The sequence below is a fragment of the Prionailurus bengalensis genome, chromosome B1, assembly GCF_016509475.1.
Source record: "Prionailurus bengalensis isolate Pbe53 chromosome B1, Fcat_Pben_1.1_paternal_pri, whole genome shotgun sequence".
Classification (NCBI taxonomy): Eukaryota; Metazoa; Chordata; class Mammalia; order Carnivora; family Felidae; genus Prionailurus; species Prionailurus bengalensis.
In genome coordinates, this window is record NC_057344.1 from 174,552,342 (window position 1) to 174,575,894 (window position 23,553).

A 23,553-nucleotide genomic window follows, 5' to 3' on the forward strand; every position below is an offset into this window, starting at 1 on the left:
TCCTGTTTCTCAGATTTTTTTTTTTTTTTTTTAAACAAAGGTAGATGTGATTTGAAGGTGAACAGAGTAAACAGCTCTCCCAAGCCCCCTCTACACCCAAACTGGAAACAAAGAGGAGGAGGCTATTTTACCTTATGGGACACCCCATCAGAAGACAGACATTCAGGAAGTGTGATTACCATGTGAAGGTTCAGGCACATGCATCGCTGGCTGGTGTGCCTCCAAAGAGCATATACTTAATGTGAAGCGACCTGTTAATTAACATATGAGCTATGCTGTCCGCAAGCTGAGAATCCTGTACTTACATATGAAATGGTGAATAGTTGACAAAGGTCCATTTGTTATTATGGTTTATTCAGGCCTAAAGGCTTACAATGAAATGGGCTTCAGGCCAAAAAAGACTAGAGCGTATGAATGGCAGGTTTGGGCAATTAAAACTAAGCTATCGAGCGTCACGGAGCTAAACAAACACGGTTTAAGTCGCCGACCGACGCTAAGTACAGAAGTGGTTTCTAAAAAACCTTTCTATGGAACCTACTAATAATAAAACGGTTTGGTTTTAAGTACTGATAAATGGAACAGACTGTGCAAAACAAAAACAAAAACCCCAACAGTTGTTGCAAAATGACATAACACAGTCCTGCCTCAAGTTCCCACTTCCTAACTACAATCTGGGGAGCCTCAGCCAGCCGGACATGCACCCACTTAGTACGGCAGGGGTCTGTGGGATCCAGGAGTTACAGACACTGGCATCATTATGCATAATGTATAAGAGCCTCTGAGACTCACCACTGATTACGTAATATAAATACCCTGCTTTTGATGGCTTTAGCTTCTAATTTATGAAGTCGTCAGAATGAGCTTTAGAGATGTGAATATTCTCCAGTGGGAGGGCTGTTTCCGAATCGGTTTGTTTGCTGTCCTCTTACCTAAGCAGCCTAAAGGAAGACTTTTCCAGACACAGTTCTCTGGCCAGGGTACCCCAGAACTACTTGCAAGTGGGGGCACGGGGCGGTGGGGGAAGAACTCAGTGCTGACCCTCCCATCCAAATCCCCTTGGCGGAATGCAACGGTTTCTCACAAATGGTGTAACTCGGTTCTTGAGCTATTTTCGAACCATTAACATCAACTCTCCCCACCCCCACTCCCACCTATTTCAATCTTCACTCCTCTCCTGTTTGAAAAAATCAGGAGAAAAACTAAAGTGCACTAATGATTTCCTTTTAAGTTCCAGAGTAAGAAAAGTAAAAAGAAAATATAGACATTTTTGGCAAGAAAGACTACAGCCTACAGCTAGAGATCGTATGGTTTCGGTGACTCTTTCATTAGTAAACTAAGCAGACAATTCTGAGGTGGTTGTTTTTTTTTTTTAATTGAGGCTTTTAATTATCTTCTTTTTAAACTATGGTATAAATATAAATAGTTCATGAAATCTCACTAATGATTTTTTTAACCAGGAGAGTTTTTTTTTTTTTTTTTTTTAGTATCTCTTTCGTTCCAATGATTTTTTTTTAAGGGACATAAAATAAGAATCAGTTTGGGGAGGGAGTTATGCAAAAGGGGATGCAGGTAGAAAATATTTTCAGAACATGGATTCTTCTAGTAAAGCCAAATGGTAAAGTCTTTAGAAGTCCTTGTGGATAGGAGTAAGAATAAAAATCTAGTACCCTGGGGAAAAGAGGAGCAAAGACCAACTCAATGCCTACCGATGTTAAAAAGCAAATTTCAGGCATCTAGAATTTGCATCTACAAGTTGTCTTTCCCAAGCATGCCAAAGGAGTGCTCTCGCAATGTTTTTGGACATTCCCTTTGAGATGGTCTCTAATTCTAGAAGCAAATCTGAAAGAGTATGAGAAGACTACAGATTTTTAAGCTATCAAGTGACTGAACATCAGTGACACTTTATTTTTTATAATTTTTTAAAAGTTTTATTTATTTTTGAGAGAGAGAGAGAGGAGTGGAGGGGCAGAGAGAGGGAGACAGAGGATCTGCAGTGGGCTCCGTGAGCTGATAGCTGAGAGCCTGATGTGGGGCTCGAACGCACAAACCATGAGATCATGACGTAGGATGCTTAACCGACTGAGTCACCCACGCGCCCATCAGCGACACTTTTAAAACACTCGATGTGTGAGGATTATCAATTTTTTAATAACCTCCGCAGTAAGAGAAGAAAATTAAAAAGAACCTGAATTCTCAAAATAGTTCTTTCACTCTGAAGCAGGGAAAACCCAGTGTCTGAGAGCTGCCTAGGCTCACAGGGGTCACTGGGCTCCTGAGCAGATGTGATTATTAACCCCTGCCATCTCAAGGCCACTTGGAGACTTTGCATGTGAATAACCGTTTAACTTTGACAGAGACAATCTTCTCAAAAAGTAAATCAAGAAAGTAGGAGATGTTTGAAATGTGAGCTGCCTGCGGTCCCAGTGGGCACAGTGGTGAAGGGCTGGGGGCTCTGGGAAGATGAGGCGGGGGCCACGTGAGGTGAAGCAGGGAGGGGTTTCCACAGTGAGTGGACAAAGGAAATGCAGAGCCAAGGGCAGGGAAGAAGAGACATGGGAGGAAGAGATGCCAAGGGAATGTAGAAAAGAACAGGAGCCCAGAAGTCATGGGACAAAAAGTTTCAAGGAGCCATCAACGAACAGAACCGCAGGTCAGAGAGGTTGCGGAAGATGATTCACGAGAGACACACGCCTGGAATACAAGCATGGGGCTCCCTGGCCACGTCTTTAAGACATCTGCTCTGGGGACGGCTGGCAGTGAGAAGAGTGGGTCTAAACCCCACCAGGTAAGTATCAGAGGTGAAGCAGGTCTTGCAATCCACAAAACCCAACGCTGACTAGATTCAGAGCATCAAATCACCCCATTCTTGTAGAAGATGCAGGTATACAAATGACGAGACTCCCCACAGGACAAGACTAAATGCTTCCCATCTGACAGGAGAAGGCTGGTTCGGGCAAACAGATTACACACACTTACCGAAGACTCTGGCTACAAATCCCAGAGGGAACTGTGAGGCAAACACGGTGAGAAACCAGGGGGCGGCATAGAGGCTCGGGCCGATCTCATGCTCCTCGAGGTGATTGTAGAGGTCTCTGTGGTAATCGTGAAGAAGCCTCGAGAGCTGGTACATCTGGATCTGCGGGGACACACATGCACAGGTGTCACAATCAGATTCCTGCTACGTGTGTTCAGTTACTCATCCCACTCAGGCTGTGAGAGATTTATCACGGTGTCAAACACTCTATTTGGATTGTGATAACCACTGATCTCCACTACTCTTATCCAACAGGCATGTCCTGGGTGCCCAGTGCCTGCGAGGTCCTGGCCAGGTGTGGCCCAGCACACTTACACCCGGGCTCCTCCTACCACTGCCTTTCTTTCTACCGTTCCCTGTGTTCCTTGGCTAAGAGAATCGAAACATCTGTCTGCTGGGAACATTTCAAACTCTCTTATAAATATACATTCCTAGCAAAACTCAAACCCAGGGGAATCCGAAAGGTAAAGCCAGCCTCTCTGCTAAGAGCGAAGGGGGGCACATGATGGCACTGTGGAAAGGCTCTATTACACCCGCTCACTTAGTAAATTCGCTCTAGACCCCGACTGCCCCCTGAAATATACACAGATCCCAGGCAAGTTAAAATAGGAAGACAAGTGTTTATCTCAAGATGGAGAAAATAACTTTTCCAAAGGGTCCCCTCTTCAGAGACTGCTATGGTTCTGGCAGGAAGCCCATGATGGGTCCCACGGCTCACAGGGGTCCTAGCGTCAGCCCAGATTTCTGCAGTTCGTGATGGCTGAGCCCAAAGAAACAATCTGGAAAAGGTCAGAACCCCAATGAGATGCTATAGGTTGGACACATACTTTCCAAACTGGCAAAAACAAGTGTTTCCAGAGGCCCAGACCACGCAGCCATCTTCAGTAGTAGCTGTGGCTTTTTTGGATCGAAAGGAATCGAGTCACTAAGGCCTCCAGCCCAAAGATGGCCGTGTGCTACAATGCTAAATTAACTTGAAAATTCTGATCTCTCAGATGGGAGATGCGCCTATATTGAAGCTAATGGGGAGCACATAGAAAGAACCTGACTGTAGCTGTGGGCAGTCTTCTGTGGGTCCAAATTTTTTAGTGAAATAGCTTTGTTTTGTGGGAATTTTATGTTCACGTGGTTCGTATTCACAGGTGGAGGCGAAAGCATTTTTAAGCACCCAATTTGGTGCTCTCAAAGAGTCCTTGGCTGTCACGTATCCTGTCCAAAAAATACTTTCTAAGGCTCTGATATCCGAGAACTTGCTGGTAAGTGAACGTGTATGCATGTGCTCCAACGTTTCGGAATAGTCCCGCAGCAGGGCCCGGAGCTCTCCCTACCTCTGAAAGTTGCAGTGGCAGCACTTACACACACCGCTGTTTGGTTTTCTTTTGCTCTGGCCTGCCCCCTGCCACTTGTCCATTCAACAAATACCGACCGGGTGCCTACTTCATCCCAGGCACTGTTCTAGGAACTAGGGATGAAGCTCCAAGACAGGTAAGATCCCTCCCTTCTCATGGTATGTTTTAAGAGAAGTCAGAAGATACACAGGTCAACAAGTAAGGAAACAAGATAGATACTTTCAGGCAGAGAGTGTTTCATGGCAAAAGAAATGAGGCGGCATAACACAGTACACGTGCCTGGGGAGGGGTGAAGTGCGGGACACAACATCAGGTGGTCAGGAAGAGCTTCTAGCAGGATTCGGTATTTGAGCTGAAGCCTGGGTGTGCTGAGGGGGATCCCTGGCGGAAGAAGTGGCTGACACAGTGGGAGGCAGAAATCAGATCCCCTGAAGGGGGTGTGATGGAGGGTAAAGGGAGGGCCCGGAGTCAGACAGGGCCGGCTTTAAACCCCAACTCCGCCACTCGCTAGCTGGGTAACCTGAGCCTCAGTCTTCCCATCTATAAATTGAGCTGATGAATAGCGTCTCCCTGAGGGCTGCTGAGAGGAGAAGGGCAATATGAAACGCCTAGCACACGGGCAGTGGCCGGCAACGACAGCTACTCCGGTGTTAATGGACGGTGGGGAAAGTTCCTCACAGAGACCTGGAAAGGGATCGTAAACATTTTTGGCATTTGTCTCCGGCATACGCATAAGGAGCGCTCTCTACCTGTAAAATAATCATGTCCGGCCGGTACTGTTTCCGCAGTCCCATTTCAAACATCAGGAACTTGAGCATGTGAAATGCCTCTTCCTCACCCATGTGAAGCAGCAAGATGCCCGCTACAAAGCTGAGACCCTGGCAGTACCCCACTTCCTGGTCGAGAAGCGAGTAGGCCTTCAGAATGTTGTAAAGTGAGAGCTGGCCCGCCCCCAGCTGCGCCGAGAAGTACGGATGTGTTGGAAAGGTTCGCCCTGCAAAAATAATACACGTTAGTTATAATAATCAACAAAAAGAAAAGAAAGAAAAGAAAGCAAGCTTATTGAACCAGAAATCCGATGTGCTTCAGGTTAAAGAACAGATCTTTGGAAGGTGGATTACAAACCAGCTCTGTCAACAAGAGTAGGTGGTTGCTCTTAGAGTAACGTTAGCAATTAAAAAATCGGCAATGATCCGTGCCTTCTTTGACGGTGCTTCAGGTGAAAGAAATGAGAACCACCTTTGGTCCTGCAGTTATCTGGATTTCAACGTACAACAAAAAGAAAACTGTCGATCCTCTGAACGTACCTCTACTCTCACGAGGAGGGGACAGCTGTGGCTCTGTTACCAGCTTGTCCCACCTCACCCACCTGCAGCCACAGGCCTCGCCTTTCTATGGACACGCCCCGACCAGCTTTTCCATGTTCTGCCTGCAAATGCTTCATGCCACATGCATATTTCTGTACTCTTAAACCACAAGCAGCGCTTTGAAACAGACCGAGAAGCAGCAGGTGTTTTCTTTTACACAAAACAGTTACCTTCCAGAAAGAAAAAGAAAAAAAAAACAAAAAAACAACCCAAACCCTCAACATCCTGATTATTTTCATAAAAAGCTGGTATTCAGATAAGGTTTAAGGACTTCTTTTGTCCCGTAGGCTTTTGTGGCTGATACCTGTCAAATACCACCTCACCTCCCTCTTTCTGGAATGTGCATGACAGGGAAATGTGCCCCCAGGAAGAAAAGTACTTGATTGAGAGAGGAAACGTCTAGAGCCAAGCCGAGGGCCAACCTTGGACCCAGGTGAGAATTACAGCCTCGTCTGGATCAGTAAAGGCAGAAGGTGCATCTAGGCCACAAGTTCATTGTTCACCTTATTTAGCCTCAGCAAAGGGAGGATGCATTTATGTGTTCTTCCTCAGGCTCATGAGAAAGCACTTAACTAACCCAGATCGGGTTGTCTGAACTTGACTTAAGAGGACAGCCGCGGCCTAACTACTCTCCTGATCTCTTGTCCTGCATTCATTCAGTGCCTGCTCTACCTCTTCCCCCAACAAATGGTCCCCAAACACACCCTGAACACGTCACCTCCCACTGCTGGAAAGCAATCAATAGCCCCCGGTGCTCAAAGAACAAATCTTACCCCCCCAGCCTGGGAGCTCTGCACACCTCCTCACCTACTCTCCCCGCCTCATCCTCTACTCCAGGGCATGGCCGGGGAGCAGGGAGGGGGTGTACGGAGGCTCTGAACCTCCCTGGGCTGCACGCAGCCCTGCAAGTGTGTGTGAGAGCATGAGAGGGTGTACTATGCCTCCTGTGCATTTTCCTAGTCTACAGCATGTAACAACTGTGGTGACAGGCACACATGTAATTAAAAATTTTCCTTCAGCCATATTAAAAAACAGGTAAAATTAATTTTAAGACTGTTTGTTTAACCCAACATAAACAAATGTTATTTCAACAGGTAATCAATACACAAATTACTGAGACATTCTGCGTTCCTTTTTTTCATACGAAGCCTCTGAAACCAAGTTGTACTCCTTGTACTGACAGCACATCTCAGTTTGGAGCTGCTGTATTGCAAGTGCTCAGTAACGCACGTGCCCGTTGTATTGACAGCGTGAGTGTATCGCTTTCCCTGGATTCTCAAAGAGATCAGGGCAAAAGTAGACAGGAAGCTCTTCACTCCGTTTCCCCCACCTGCTTCGAAGCGGACGGGGCTCTTCCCACCTCTGCGTATCTTGCGCATGCCCCTGCCCCTGCCCCAGCCCAGCATGCACCCCTCCCTCCAACCTCCTCTGGGTCTCAAACAGGTACAGGAGGCGGAACACACAGACCTCATGTGGCGTGCAGGAACGCCAGGGAAGATCGGTCACCTTTCAATCTGTCCGTGCTGGCGCTTCTGCTAGTCCGGCTGCCCTCTCGTGTTAGATGCTACCCCTCACAGAAACAAGAGCCAGCACTAAATGGCCTGTGTGTAGAGGGGGCATTTTTAAACTTACTTTTATGATCACAGTTGACATACAGTGTTATATCAGTTTCAGGTGTACAGATTTGACAATTCTGTACCTTACTCAATATTCAACACGGGAAGTGTAGTCACCAGACGACGTTATTACAGTACTGACTACCTTTCCTGTGCTGTACTTTTCATCTCTGTGACTTATTTCATAACTGGACATTTTTACCCCTTCTGAATCCCCTTCACCTATTTCACCCACCCTGACACCCCTCCCCTCTAGCAAACACTGGTGTCTTTGTATTTATGAGTCGGTTTCTGGGTTTTTTTTTGTTTGCTCATTTTTGTTTTTTAGATTCCATATGTAAGTGAAAGCATGTGGTCTTTGTCTTTCTCTGTCTTATTTCAGTTAACATTATACCCTCTGGGTCCATCCATGTTGTAAATGGCAAGATCCTAGTCTTTTTTATTGCTGAATAATATTCCATGTATATATACCACGTATTTATCCATTCATCTATCAATGGTGGACATTTCTCATTTAATCCTTGCAAAGACTCCTACTAAGATGAGCCCAGCAAGCCAGGGAGTGACTTCTGGCAATTAGAGCACTCAACAATTATCAGATTTGGGGCGGGGCATTCACAGGCATCGTGTCCCATGTGATCGCAATGGCTGTGTGCTTAGAAGGGTCTCATGCTGGGTTTAATGCTCTGCTGTTCCACTGTCTTGAAATTCTTAATAATTTATGGACAAGCGATTCTGCATTTTCATTTCACAACGGGCCCTGCAAACTGTACACCCTGTTTGAGGCAGGCGGCCCCCTAGGAAGCTTCAGGGATTGCTCCAGCCGCCTTCCCCGCAGCTTTGCCACCAAACAGTATGTTACGAGAAAGCAAACCTTAGGCCAAATTCCGCCCAACACATGACCTTTATCAGCACGCTGACGTGAAAAAAAGAACCACATGAGGACTTCTCATGCTCTATCTTCAGGCTTCCAACAAGCACCTCTTGGAAAAGGTTCAGCTGGAGGAGGGTCCCGGGACAGTCTGACAGCAGAACCAGGCCACCAATGGTGTCACACCGAGGCTCCATGGAGCGCAGGACCCAAAGGGCGTTGGCCTCAAGCTCTGCTCCGCAGTCGCTGGTGGCAAGGCCCGAACACTTTCTGATCAACTACAGATCTGGAATGTTATCCAATTTCACCAAGAAAAACCTCCACGTAGCATCTCCTCTGCTAAGAACAAGCCCTCAGATGCACACTTGGATAGCATCTGAAGTACATATGCAAACACCTCTGGACTGTGGGTCTCTGACTTAGGAAACTTCAAAAAGCCATCCACACACTCTACGTGGGGACAGGACTTATCTTAGAAGCCCATACATCACACTGATAATACTCCATGGAGCGTTTTACCACCACGCAGACAGTAACATTACCCGCATTTTACTGAGAAAAACGCGGTGGGTGAAGGCCCTTCAGTAAAATCACCCAGCTATTAAGTGGCCAACCGAGGATCTGAACTCCGGTCCCTAACTCCGGAGACAGAGTTCTCACACCATAGATGTCAAAGGAAAAGGTATGGGAATCGGGGAAAAATAGCTATTACCACGCACAGTGTCCCCAGCTCACAGCACGAGTTGCCAGGAGAGCCAAAGTCCTGCCTTCCTTTTTTTCATGGAGACTTGGAGTCCTCTGCCGCCTCAGCAAAGCATTCCCCTGGGGAGTCCCAGCTCCTCCAACTCGGTTAGTGTTCTCTGCTTTACTTCTCACTCAGCACTTTCACACAGTCCCTTGTACCAGGCACTGTTGTCTCCAATTGTTCCAGCTGTGTGACCTTGGGCACTCGGTGGATCCCTGAGAGCCTCACCTTCTGGCCCAGAAGGAGGGAGTGTGACTGTACTCGCTGGGGCTGCCGTGAGGGTTAGACACAAGAGGGTGTGCGTGCCTGCTGTGATGCCACACATAGCTGGCACCGAATAAATACCCGCCACGGGGGCGGGATGCCCCACGTGACCACCGAGCCTGGGTTCTGACGACGACGGTTATTCATGGGAAAGGTCTGTTCAAGCAGCAGCACACGTTAGGCCTGCTTCGTGCACCAAAGAACACGCAAGCTAGATGTGGGCTTTCCAAAGTCCTCATGTGAGCACGCTAACAGAATCCTTCCCCCACCCCGGCCTCGGTGCTCCCCTGGGGACAGGAACTGTGCCACAGAACTGAAAGATGCACCTTTTTTTTTTTTTTTTTTTTGCCCTTAAGAGACTCACAGTCTGGCAGGGGAAAAAAAGTTGGGGGATAAATCCAGAAAACTCAATATTCAGTGACCACAGGTCTTACACAGGGTGCTGAGGACGGGAGGTCGTGGCCCTGCCTTCATGAGGCTGTCACCTGAGAGAGACGATTTCACATGACTGAAGATACTAGCGGTTCTCTGCCATCGCATGGGGACAGCGAGCACTGGAAGGACAGGCACAGAAGGACAATTTATAGAGATGAGCCCGAAAGCCAAGAGGCCTGGCCCAGGCCCAGGCCAGGAGTCCAGGAAGGCTGTTTGGAGGAAGTGACCAAGCAGGGGAAACAGGTGTGAACCAAGCAGGCTGGTGGGGAAAGCACGCAGGCAGCAGCGATCACACAAGCAGGACCCCCAAGTCTGGGGTCGGCCCATCAGGAGAGAGAACGGGAGAGTTAAGAGCAGGGCCTGTAAGCAAAGGGCTTGGAAAGCAGGCTTAGCCCATGGGCCGTGTGAGGGCCATGGAGTCAGCAGGTCACTGAGGGGTCAGAGACATGATTCCTCGCTAAAGAAAACTCCAGGAGCCGGCCTGCAAAACAACCCAGGGCAGGCAAGGGCCAGAGGACGTCAGCCCGGACACGAGCCAGGGACCGGTCACAGGCCCTTACCCGGGAGAGCAGTGGTGGGGCAGTGTGACCAGCACTGGACTCTGGACTTACTCTCGGGACAGGCTTAGACTGAGGAGAGAGCAGAGAGCAGGCCGCGGCATTTCTAGCCTGGGAAACCAGGTGAGTCATCAAAATGAAGAACTAATCAGGAAGAGCAGACAGGGTAGAGGGTGGGGCAAATTCCTATTGGGACCTATAAAGCTTGGAGAACCTCATAAATGGAACCAACTCAGTATAGTTCTGCAGTCGCTCAACCAAAACCCTTGAAGGAAATGCATTTCACAATTCAGAGTCTGAATTTTAGAAAGGTGACACATCGGTTGTACGTTACGTAACCCTAGCAAGCGGGGCTGAGGATCGCAGCGTCATCACACTTACGATACTGCAGCGATACTAATGCAAAGCCACACTAAGGAGAACAGCAAAGTCTATGAAAGGCCTCATGGCAGTTTGAGTCAAACTTTGCCTCCAAAGAATCCAGGACTCATGACGTTCTGCCAAAAAAGGAGTTACAGAAAAACTTTTGGTTTTCATCAGTCTTTTGGGTTTTGGAATTACAGATCTAGGACTATAGACCTGTGTTAATTTCTATCACAATTTACAACAAATTAGGTGAGAAAATACATCACAGGATATTTTTAAGAGAAAGTACCCTTCTGCTTCCAAATGCTTGAATTTGGCTTAGCAAGCGCTATTCACTATTCAACCTTGTTCCCGGAGGACTCACTTTTAAAAATGTTTTTTTAATGTATGTATGTATGTATGTATGTATGTATTTAGAGAGAGAGAGAGAGAGAGAGAGAGAGAGAGAGAGAGGTAGAGAGAGAGAGAGAATATATCCCAAGCAGTCTCCACACTATTTGCAAAGAGCACAACATGGGGCTCAATCTCATGAACCGTGAAATCATGACCTGAGCCAAAATCAAGAGTCAGACACTTACTGACTGAGCCACACAGGTTCCCCTGGAGGACTCACTTTTATGAAAGTGAAAACAGGGTAATTACCCATACAGAAGGGACCAGGTAGGAAGTAGAAAGCTAGGGGCCACTTGTGAGGAACAATTAGGTTTTATTTTAGGCCCTCGGAAACTTCACAAAAAGGGAAGGAAAGGAAAGGTAACACGTGTGTGGGGTAGGGTGCACATCTTGGACCGGGACGGACAGAACTTGGTTCTCAGGCTCAGTCTTAATTCACCCATGCAACCTCAACAAGAGGTGTTATCCTTCCCATTTTTAATAGTGGAGAAAAAAAACAAAACAATACAACCACAATGTAGAACTTAGCTGAGTGTCTTACATAAAACATGACAGATGAGCTCTGATGAATGGAGAGAAAATGTTCCTATGTGGATCTGTCCATGAGGCAGCGTGGTCAAGTGCAGAGGAGTAGCCCACAATTCCAACCGCAGCATGTGTAGCTCGGAATGGACCACCAAACCCATCTGACACACATTTTCCTCTTCTTTAAAGGGCAGAATGCATACTTTGTGGGGCTGGGAGTACATACACGTTCAATGCCCCACACAAGTGGGTGCAATTAATGGTGCTCAAGCATGAGCAATGGTCCTCAGATCTACCACACAGAAAACATACAAAAACCCAGCTTCCAACCAAGACAGGAGGAAAAAAAAAAAAAGCATACACACAACAGCTCTGTAGCAAAAATGCACAACTTCTCTTTCAAGGTAGAGGCACAACTTTTTCTCTACTGACTGTAAGGTTCCATCTAAGTTTAAAAACCTCATGTTCTAACAAACTTCTGAGGCAAAGTACAGGCCTAGCAACTGATTTCCATGGAATTTAGAATTTCATCAACACGTGGAACTGAACGCTAATAACAATTCCAAATAAAAATAGGAATAAACAGCATCACCATCTAGATTCACCAAAACACCAGAGAGCCCCAAACTTCCAGATCTTCAGGAATTACCCAGACTGGTCTAGTCTCCCATGTTGCAGTGTCAGAAGCTGCCACTGATTTTCTTTATGCAAGAAACCGTCCACACAAACCTGACTGAGCTGCAACAAACGTCCCAGTGTTCCCAATGCCATTCCCAATGCCATTTCCTGTCTCACAGCGTCTGGGACTAGGCACAGCAAGAGAGGCCCCCGCACCGACTCCTAAGTAGGGACAGTCACAAGCTTCTGGTCTTAAGCTCTTGACTAAAGGGACAAGAAGAAGGACTGCCCATCTGACTTCGTAGTGAAGTCTATGTACTGAATTCTATTTGGGGGGACGCTGTTTCCCTACATTACATGTTTCTAGGTCAATAGTTCTCAATGTATGGTCGGTCTTTCGAGGGTCCATGTGGTCCTTCCTCCCTTTTCCAGCTATATATCTATCTATGCAAGGTTGGCTTTCTCTTCATGTGTTTCAAACAACATAAACACAACAGATTAAATGCAGAAACAAAAATGAGAATCAGTTAATTCTATTTATCCAGACGTTAAAACATAAAACAGTGCCTCCAAATTTCTTTTATTTTGGAAAATGCATTGTTCATAATGGTATGTTTATAGGTATGTGTTTATCATGGTTCTTTTAAAAGAACACCGCAGCTCACCCACACTCTTGAGTACACACCCAGGAGAGGGAGGGAAGGGAGGAGGCGAGCCTGGTGAGCAGAAAATGGACCAGGCCAATTAAAAACGTTCCTGGAGAATCTGCATCTGCATTCACGTAATCCGGTACTGAGTGCTGCAACCCTCCAACCCCATTTAGAAGGTATTAAGTCAGCACCAGGAAAGAGCCCTGCATTTTATAAAGACCACGTATCTGCATGTTAATCTGCCGCTGGTGACTGGAGTCTTGGGCAGTGCACACATCAGGACTTGTTTAGCCCCTTGGACCTCACTGCTCACTACGCACATTATTAACTACAAGTAAGATGCTGCTTACCATGCATGTTTGTTCAAAGTCTGTGCAGATTCTAGAAGAAGCGTCTGACTCAGTGAGAAGGGTAGAAGCTGCACCTGCCTGCCCGCCCACCCGCCTGCCCAGGAACAGCATACTGAGCACTGAAAGAAAGACTCCGGCTTGGGAAAAGTACCTTGCTCCTGCCAACCCTGAGGGAAACGGGGTAAAAACTGTGAAGCCCTTCCTTCCTGCACATGCATCAGGCTACAGTACCTGCCTCTTTAAACACCATTTTATCATCTGCTATGAAGTAGAGAAACGTAGGCCTTCAGATTTCTCTCTAGGGCAGGGTGTCCCTCACATATAGAGCGAGGAGACTGCTGAGTGACCAGAGTCAAATATGAACAGAAAGAAACTCCTTATTTGTATTAAAAAGACATGGAATGATTTTGTGTCTCATACGTCTACGTGGTGACGCGTGCTGGAAAGACCTAGAAGGAGACCCACAATTCAGACGTATTTCTAAATGACCTACAACTTAATTTCATGTAGTGCTCAACAGTCTAAGTGTTGACCCTGCTAAGGGATGGTTTTCCAGGATGAATCTTTCCTTCTCTGTCACTTTGAGGGTGAAGATGGGCTTTCTCCCAGCAGTTTCCAAACACTAATGACATCTGAATCACCCAAGCACTTGTAAACATGCACACTCCCGGCCCTCATCTAGAAGTCTTCTTCAGTGGCCCATCGGGGACGGTGACCTCAGGAATGTGTGTTTCTCACAAGGCCTTCAAGGGATCCTCAGGTGACCCGTGCCTGGTTCCGGGAGAAATACCATTCCAGTGTCAAGAGTGTCCTGCCCAACTCTCTCCACAGCTCACTTGACTTAATCCTGGGGAGACCCATGAGCCCCTCAGCATTGGTTTACTTCACTGCAGCTGCTACGGGAGGCCAGTGATCTCTCACACACCAGGCCACCTGCAAAGTTATTTGGTCTGCAATTGACAAGTTTCTTTCTTTGCTGCTTCCACAAGGGACCTGGCGACTCCTGTGTCTCCAGGGGGTGGTACTGGCAAACCAGCACTCTGACGTGACCCTCTGCCTCTCAGCTTCCTCATCTGCACAAGGAACAGTAACCCTAACAACTGAATGATCTCCAAGGCTCCTTCCCTGATGACAGCTGTGATCCCAAGGTCTTCTGAAATGGTCGCGTTTTAGCTCTGAGCCGAATTTGAGAAATACTGGAGAAAAGATATGCTCTGCGCAACTCCTCACAATTTTAATGAAATAATTTGGTCATCGGTTGTTTCATGTTGGTCTTCCCCGCTAGAATGTGTCTTTCTGAGAAGGCATGGAATGTACCAGGTGCTCAAGAAGCATCTGTGGAATGACTACTGAATGACACGGGGGCAGAGTGGGGAGAGTGCATACAGAGTGCATCTTCTATATGCAGATTATTTTTAGGAAACATTTGGCTGGGTCCAGTGACTGTTAGAACTGGCTCCTCCCGTGTCTGTGCACATCTCTGCTAAATTCCACAATCAGTGACCTCAAGTGGGTGATTTAAAATTAGCCCATTTACACTGTGGAAATCTGCAAATTCTATCATCAGGCCTCCTTTTGAGGGGTTTGGGGGAGCTGTTTGCCAGCACACCGGTGACTGGCTTGAAGAATAGAGGGAGACATGAAGCCACCCCGCTGTATCACATCCACATTTAGTCCTGTCACTCTGAGGTTCAAGAGTGATCAATATGCTATTTCGGGGATCAATACGTTCCCATAATGTGGTCTTGATAATACCAGAGCCAAGGACAGACCTGCTGAAATTATGCATGTAGCCGTTGGTGCTGTGACTGTTGAGCTGTGACTGTTCATCTGACCTCCATCCTGCCCAAGTCCCCAACTGGACACAGAGGAGTGTTACATAGCAAGACTGCTGTGCAACAAATTCTAGCTACTTTTCTGGGTTTTGCCATTAACGCTTTTTAGCTTCTCACACAGGACTTCAACCCAAAAATGAAACGGCTACCAGCACCCATCCTCTGCTAACGAACAACCCCATTTCCTACCAAAAGCGCACAGCACTCAGCTTTTGTGGCACGGCCAAGTGAGGCAAATACCAAAGAGGGAAGGAGAAGGGAAAACCCTGTCTGCCCTTCTATATTTAGTCTTCTTAAACACTCTCGGCTCATCCTTCACTCTGGAGGCTCTTCTCCTCCTCATCTTTTATGGATTCTAAAAAAGCAAGGAGAAAATTCTTTTTTATAACACTTGGATTACAGCTTCTTTTCTTAAAGATACCAGGCAGGCTTTACACCTTTGGTTACAATATGTTAAGTGGAAGCAAAAATCAGTACGACAGCTCCCATGCTGGATCGTGGACCCCACCATGTCCGTGGATACCTGCCTTTGCCTCTCGCTGCAGCACGGGCATGGCTAACCCCGTGTAGGTGTCACTGATGAAGGGTCTCTAGAAGTCCATCAGGGGCACCTGGGTGGCTCAGTTGGTTAAGCGTCTGACTCTTGATTTCAGCTCAGGTCATGATCTCATGGTTGGTGGGACTGAGCCCCATGTTGGGCTCTGTGCTGAGAGCATGGAGACTGCTTGGGATATTCTCTCTCTCTCTCTCTCTCTCTCTCTCTCTCTCTCTCAAAAAAAAAAAAAGACTCGAAGTCCCTCAAAAATACTATTACTGGTCACCAAAGACTCACTAGACCTCTGTGGAGTATATAAGCTATGCCACCGCTTTACTAACCTATAGAACACAGATTAATAAAACAAGTAATTGATGTGGGGGAGGATCGGGAGCAGTTTCTATCTGTGTCCTCAGATTACCGGTTCACATTTTGTTCTGGCTAAATCCCTCCTATCAGGGCAGAGGATGGAGAGCCTCGTAGGTGCACGTTCTGAGTGCTGAAAGGTATCCAGGCTGGGATGCCAGGGACAGGAGCCCTGAAATGGTAGAAGGCCGAGGAAGGGAGAGTGAAGGGGGTCTCCAGCTAGCTGCTCACTGTCACCGGCAGCTTTTAAGTGTGGCCGTGACCAGAGTGACAGGCACAGCCAGAAGGCAGGACGTTGGTTGTCATGTGGTCTACTCAGTAGGGAGAGCCAGAGAAGAGAAAAGCTGCAATTACCTGGGGGCAGCACGAATTACTGTAGGTGGAACCAGGCTTAAGAGGCTGGGGCAGGTTCCTGAACTAAGAATGATTCGCTAAGCATCCTCTGCTCTATTTTCCCTGGGCTGGGTGTGGTCATCCCTAAGGTGGGGAAGCTGTGTTGGCAGGTGGGAGGCAGATCCAAGAAAGACAGAAGCTACAGAGTGTCCTGGAAGGGACACGATACAGACACTAAGATGACCTAGGTTCCAGAACTTTCTGCCACCGAGCAGCTTGTAACTGGAACAAAGCACACGACCTCTTTGGGCTTCGTTTATCATCTCTAAAGTGGAAATAATATGTGTCCACATTCACATAGTGTTGTGTAAAGTTGAAACCCGACAAGGTTAAGCAATATGTTATATAAACTATGAAACTGCCTGACTACCTATTATTCTTACTCTTTGCAGGGAAAAATCTTATAAAAAGCTGATTACATTAGCAGCTCATTTCAGAAAATAAAGCAAGCGGCAGGAAAACAAAAACCCATGAAGTTCCAAAATACCCCAATCAACAGGCATTCTGTTGTGGCCAGGATACAGATGCCGCCTTCCAGGAAAAACTGAAATACGGATTTGTTTTTGGGCAGCACTGCACACCTTTACTAGGCCTCGCGTTAGCCACAGTGCAGACTAAATAGAGAGTATAGACTAAACAACTAGGTGGGCACACGCTGCCCCTTGGCGAGGAGTGAGGGGGAAGCAGGGGCAAAGTCTGCTAGAACTCCCGCGTGAGCGCTCCCTGAAACCCGACTGAGCAGAGCCCGTGGGCTGCACGCCGGGGCCCACCGCTGGGTGGTCTTCCCAGCTCAAGTCAGGAGGGCAGTCTGGCTCTGGAAGGCTCCCTGGATAAAACCCGGAGACACGCACAGAGGTTTCTTGAAGACGCACTGCTGGAAAGAGCTTTTTCAGGCCTTGGGCTTGCATTCGGAGGGCCCGCAGTAGAGACCAGGCCAGGACTGGGAAAGAGGTGAGGCAGAGAGGCAGCCAGTGCGGTCGGGGAGGGTGGCTGCAGCCGGCCTCTGGGGGTGCGAGGGGGTGCTGGGAGACAGGCAGGGACCAGAGGATGTGAGTGCAGCCTGGCCCTGCCCGTGAACGAGAAAAGGCAGCGTCTCAACTCTCACAAGCCCAGTGATGACCGGAGGACAGGCTGCAGTGGGCTCACAGCAGGGGCGGCACCCCCACCCCAGGCCCTTGAGCTGACCTGGCCTTCTCTTTCCCATCTGCAGAAAAGTGAGTACAGGAGAGCACCAGGAGACAGAGAAGGGAACATCTTTACTGAAGAAGGGAGAACATGGCCTCCTCCTCCCACCCCACCATGGAGTGGGGGGGCAGATGCAGAAAACGGCTGTGCCTCCCACCCCCTTCCACCTCCTACTCTCGATTTATTTTTCACTTCATTTCACGTGATAGGAACACAGTATCATTTTTCTGTTACTCATCACATCAGCAAACACAGCTGCCAGGTCACAAAACTGCTTTCCTTGGGGTCAGTGGGCCAAACGGGCTCCAGCCCCACACCTTGTACACTGTCCCCACAGAGTCATCATGGTCCGTCAGCATCACCCTTCACCCGGCCAGCCATTTCCACAGGAACACATGGGGATCCTGGGCTCAGAGGGCCTCAGGACAGAGGGGCCTTACTGTGGCACACAGCCACAGTGGGGTGAAGTCCTGCCAGTTAACTGTGTGTCTATGGTCGAGAGCGGACCTCTCTGTGCCTCAGTTTCCTCATTTCTTAAGAGGATACAGGGCCCATTTCCCAGGGCCGTTACGGGGGTCATGTGAGAGTGGCATGCCAGTGTGGTGGCTCCTGTTCAGCAGCTCAGACTTCTCAGCACCTACTACGTGACGGGCTCTGTCCCAGGAGCTGGGGGTAGGAAGGTACATCAGCCCCAGTCCAGCCCACAGAGCACGGCATTAGAGAAGGGCAGTAGGAAGGCGCTGCCCATTCACTGAGGACACTGGCTGGGGAGGGAGGGGTAGAGGGCAAAGGCCCTGCAGCCACACTGCTCAGCAGCACACCAGATGTGTTACTTTAAGCAAGTTACTTAAGGTCTCTCAGTGTTTCAATCTTCTCAACTCTCAACAGAGATAGAACACTAGGTAGCTGGTCCTGGTGTGAAAACTAAAGAAGGCGAGTTAAGTAACTTTACACAGCATTTGGCTCAAGGTAAAGTTACATAGTAGCTTTAAGTAACAACAGTAATTGGAACAATAATGAATGTGTAAGTATCATGGAACGGGACAGAGAGGCTTAGCAGCAGCACCTCGTCATCTGAAGGCACAGTTTCTCAGAGGTGACATCTGAGCTCAGACCTAATGAAGAACTTTTATGCAGTTGACCTTTTAATCTGCTCTGTGGCCAGACAGATAAGACTCGATGCTGTCTGATCTAGATCACACCCCAGATTACTGGGAAATATTCTCGCCTCCCGGCTACTGCACGGCCACTGCGGGGCCCAAAGCACAGACGGACCCTCGGGCGCCCTTGGTGGCAGCAGCAGCCGGGATGGACGTTCCGGAAGCAGGACCATGTCCTCTAAAAGCCACAGGGCCGAGCTCCTGCCACGTGGGGACAGAAGAGGATGCACCCCACCTGCACCCACAGCCACGGACAGGTCAGGGGCCCTTTCATATACCACAGCTACATCCCAATTCCACGAGTCCTTCACCGGGGCACCTGCGGATACAGCCAATACACTGTGTCCATCTTAGCATTTTTAACACTGTTCAAGAGACCAGGTGCCACCCCGTTTCCAAAACAAAATAGCCCACAACCCACCCACAAACTGCTTTCCACAATTTTTCTCGTAAGTGCTGTTTGTAATTAGTAAAGACCAGGGGGCGGCTCCTGTGATTAGACCAAGCCTTGGTATGGACACTTCTGTCTTCCAGGACGTTCCTTTGGTTGACGATAAAACTGCCTATCAGTATCTGAATTACTGAACTGAACGATGATCACGAGCAGAGCCTTCGTGCAGAGCGGAGTCAACAACAGAGAGAGAGACTTTTTATACACTTTCAAGTACATGACTCCAGGCAGCTGTGATTACTCCAGGGCTTTTCCAATTGAATGTCTCAGCAGTAAATTTTGATTGCTAAACCTAAAGGCGGATCACTAAATAACTCACACAGTCTCTCCAGACTTTTCAAGTGAGTGGACCTTCCATTTTCGTGTCGAACCAAATGCAGACTTACCGAGGTCAATAAGAATCGCGTGCTGTTGGGAGGTGAGCCGTTTCAAGAGTTCTTTGTATGGCGTGTCCTTTGGCTGCTGCTTACTGGGAAACTGGTGTTTGAGGTGGTGCTGCTCTGCTAGGAATTTCCAGATCTCCCCCCGGTGATGACGTGGCACACCTTCAGGAGAAGGGGCAGGAAACAGAGAGATTTTATGCTCAGAGTACGACATAATAATAAAAATGAGTTAGGTTTCACTCCACTGACAACCTCTTGTTTCATATGAATTAGCAGCGTCGAAAGGGAAAGGAAACAACTAAAATTTTGTCCTACCTGCTCCCCTTCCTTCCTTCCTCCACACCCCCGTCCTCCCCACCCCTCCCTGGCCCCTTGCACTTTCCTTACGGCTTTCAAATATATATGATGTTCGGACTGTGCTACACTTGGGGGGGGGTGGATAAGCTGATGAATACGAGCCCCCATCTGGTGCCAATTAATGTTCGAGGGAAAGACTCCCAGGCGTGTAAAACTACAATGCAAAAGGTTGTCTCATACGAGGGTTCAGACGAAGGATGGCAAGATATCACAGAATCCTTCACTTGTGCCAAGATGTAAGACTGTGGGAAGGGTAAGGGAGAGAGAAGACACGTCGGAGGAAGAAAACTCTCCGTGTTTCTCTGCCTCGGGTGCAGGGCGCATGTGTGGTGGGGGCAGGTGGCAGTGGGAAGGGGGAAGGGATTTATTAGAGGCGAAGTAAAAGGCAAGCTACCTGCACTTTATGTGGCAGCTCTGGGGAACCCCGGAATGTTTTTGAGCTGGGGAGGGGGCAACCTAATTGGGGAATACGGATTAGACACCGTCTACAAGGTGGGCTAAGAAAGGGACAAGAGGCCGGACTGGCCGCCGTCCACACAAACGTGCCTCGGGCAGCATTCAACTGGGACGGGAAAACAAGAAAAGCCACCCGAGAGCCTCTATTCCACGTTTTCAGTACAACTGATTTGACTACGCAACGTGATTAAAAATGTCCTCTGAAACTAGGAGAAGTTCTCTTAAAGCCAATGACGTCATTTAAGGCAAACTTTGCAGGAATATTGACGGTTTTGATTCAGAACTTTTTGGTTCACCATTAAGCTGTTACAAGGCCCGAATGTAGAAATGGGGAGACAAGGGAGCCTGCAGAGTAAGACACCAGATCTGTCTCGTCTCTGACAGGAGTCCTCTGGAGAGAAAAGGAGCCTCTGATTGAGGGACTGAGGTCTCCTTCCTTCCACGAAAAAATGGGACCGCTTTGAACACTTTCCTGCTCATCAGAGCGTCTGCCCAGGAAGACAGTTTTCCTGGTTTTCGACTGGCCACATCTGACGGAAGTCTGTACCCTTGGCAAGACAGCAGCGGCAGGTTAGACCAGCACGAGGTTGCCAGGTGCTGTCGCCATCCTAAGTACTGCGTCATCGTCGTCCCCACAACCCGCTGAGGGACACTGGATGATGACCTTTCCTGGTAAAGACAAGGAAGCTGAAGCCCACAGGAACAGGTCCCTCAGCCGAGATCACTCAGCTGGGTAGGAGCAGAGCAGAGGGAGGGACTGTCGTCTCTGTCAGAGCAGTCAGCAAGCTGCTACTCGGGTGGGGACCAGAGAACATATATTTTGTGTTCTTGCCTGGCGGTTAATAATGAAATCATCATTTGTGGATCCGAACCAGATAGTGGTCAATTTCATTTATTACCAGATCCACAAGGAACTATTTAGAACAATCACTCAGCCATCTCCTAGAAATATCCTGGGTACGGTAGCAATTTGACTTTTCCCTTACACAGCCCAGTTGTAAAAGAAAACAAAAAAGGCGAGTCTGTGGGAGAAATACAGGGCCACACTTCACTGTGACCACAACTCACACCCTCTCTAAATGCTGGTCTTGGCATTAATCTCATGATCCTTCCACGAAAGGATCATGTGGGTTGAATGGTGGCCCCCAAAGATGTGTGTCTGCATCCTAACCCCTGGAACCTGTGAACATGATTTGGAAAAAAAGTCTTTGTAGACATAATTAAGGTCTGAAAATGAGATCAGCATCCTTATGATGCAAGTGGGCCCTCTATCCAATGACGTGTGTCATTACAAGAGACACAGAGAAGACGAGAAGAGCAGGCAATGTGATCATGGAGACAGAGAGCACAGTGACGCAGCCACAAGCCAAGGGATGCCCAGTGCATCCCTGCCCACACCCTGACCCCAGACTTCTAGCCTCCAGGAGTGTGAGAAGAAAATTTCTGTTTTAGCCATCAATTTTGTAATAATTTGTTACGGAAGCAACAGGAAACTAACACACCCTGACATCTGCCTTTTTAGATTACTCCATTCCTCTCTCCCTGCTTCGAAGAATATCATTGTGTGTGTGTGTGTGTGTGTGTGTGTGTGTGCGCACGCACACAAGCCCTTAACATTTCAAACTATAATAGAAGTAAATGTGGCCTGAAAAACAGTCACCATGTTAAGTGATTTATAGTGGGGCTTTTTCACAAACTATTATTTTCAAACTGGGATATTTTCCCAAGGTATGAGATAACCAATTTCCTCTTATTACTAAATCATTCCCATTATCTTATCAGACGTTTATTTTTTGGAAGAAGAGAATATAATATCGCTTGTGTCATTGGACAGTACCACATATTCTCGTATTTAAGAGAGCTTAGGTTTTGTGATTTAAAAACAAAGAGTCATGCAAATTGGAGCCAATGTTTTTGCTGAGAAGGACTGGAACAGCCTTCCCCATGCTCAGTTTTGCCTCCACTCGTACCCTGGGCCTGCAGGCAGGGTTCCAGGTGGACAGGAGGCCACTCTCCCCCTGAATATAAACACCTTTTTATTTTTACTGACTTCAAGAGTAATTTGTGCTCACCACTTAAAAAAAAAAAAGCCCTTCTAAAAATGCAAAAGGTATAAAGAAAGTGAAAAACCACTCACTCATAACTAGAGTGAACACATAATTCACCACGCCAAAGCAGGAAGCATTTGAAAGCAGAGAGGAAGGCTATTTATTATTTCACTGGGACAAGCTGTAAACCAGGGCTGTGCCAGGTAAACCGGATGTATGGTCATCCTATTACTCAGATATGTGCAATTGTGTCATGCATGTGTCACACACTATGTGCATACAGAAATATACAACTGTACATGAGACCATACAGTATTTTTTTTTTCATTGACTTATCTCACACATCTCTTACACCAGTAAATACAAATCTACTGTGTCATTTTCGAGGACTATGGCACAGGGCAGTCACATGGCAGGAGTTTCTGGTTCTGTTTTAGCTACTGGCTACACAACGCCATAATATGCATTCTTCCTACTGCAGTACATTTTTGACTGGTTAATTTCTAGAACAGGTTTCTACATGTAGCATTGCTGGATCACAGGTAAGCAGTGTTTGCATCTGGCCTGAACTGCCAACTGCTGAGGTGCCCTCTTCGCAATCTCAATCCTAGAAAAGTATACTCCGGTTCACAAAGCTCTACCTTGCTATCTTCAGTGAAATCATTTAAACCCAAACTAAGCTTTGAGTTATTTAAAGCTCTACAGAATTATTCTTCCTTCTCCTAAGCTGACACACTAATCCTGCTGCTCTGATCCAATTTTAACTTGGAAGCCTTATAGATCCCTTTTTCCATCACTTAGGGGTCCTCAGACCATTAAGAGGAAGGGCCTCATCACCCACACAGGGACTATCTTCTCTTTCAAAGTCTCTGTAGTAACTTGGCCTCTACCTAAGAGGCCAAAGGGGTGGTTCTGACCCCCCCTTAATCTCGTTTTTTATTCTGAGCTACAAGATGGACTGTGGGCATTTGTTTGGAGTCATTACATCTTATGTGTTAAAACCAGCCGAATAACTGAAAAAGCCCCTTGTGCAGTTAGAAATAGAGTTTCCGCCACAGAAGGTATGATATGACCATGTCAGTGGACACAAGAGGGTTAGCCTCAGCTCATCTCAGTTTACAAACTGTATAATCACCTATCCCAAAGTTCACTACACAGGTTCCAGATGCCTGGAGTGTTTCCATCAGTTCCCTCTTGTCAAATACATAACAAAAACCAGTATCTCCAGGTGCCGGTTTCTAAGA

At 47.6% G+C, this 23,553-nt stretch overlaps 1 protein-coding gene across 1 annotated transcript in view; it reads right to left on the minus strand.

Moving 5' to 3' along the window:
- TBC1D1 (TBC1 domain family member 1) overlaps positions 1-23,553 on the minus strand; it is a 224,312-nt gene that overhangs the window by 14,783 nt on the left and 185,976 nt on the right. Inside the window, 3 exon segments of the mRNA XM_043572803.1 lie at positions 2,977-3,136; positions 5,133-5,377; positions 19,452-19,610. Coding sequence (XP_043428738.1) covers positions 2,977-3,136; positions 5,133-5,377; positions 19,452-19,610 — 564 coding nt within the window.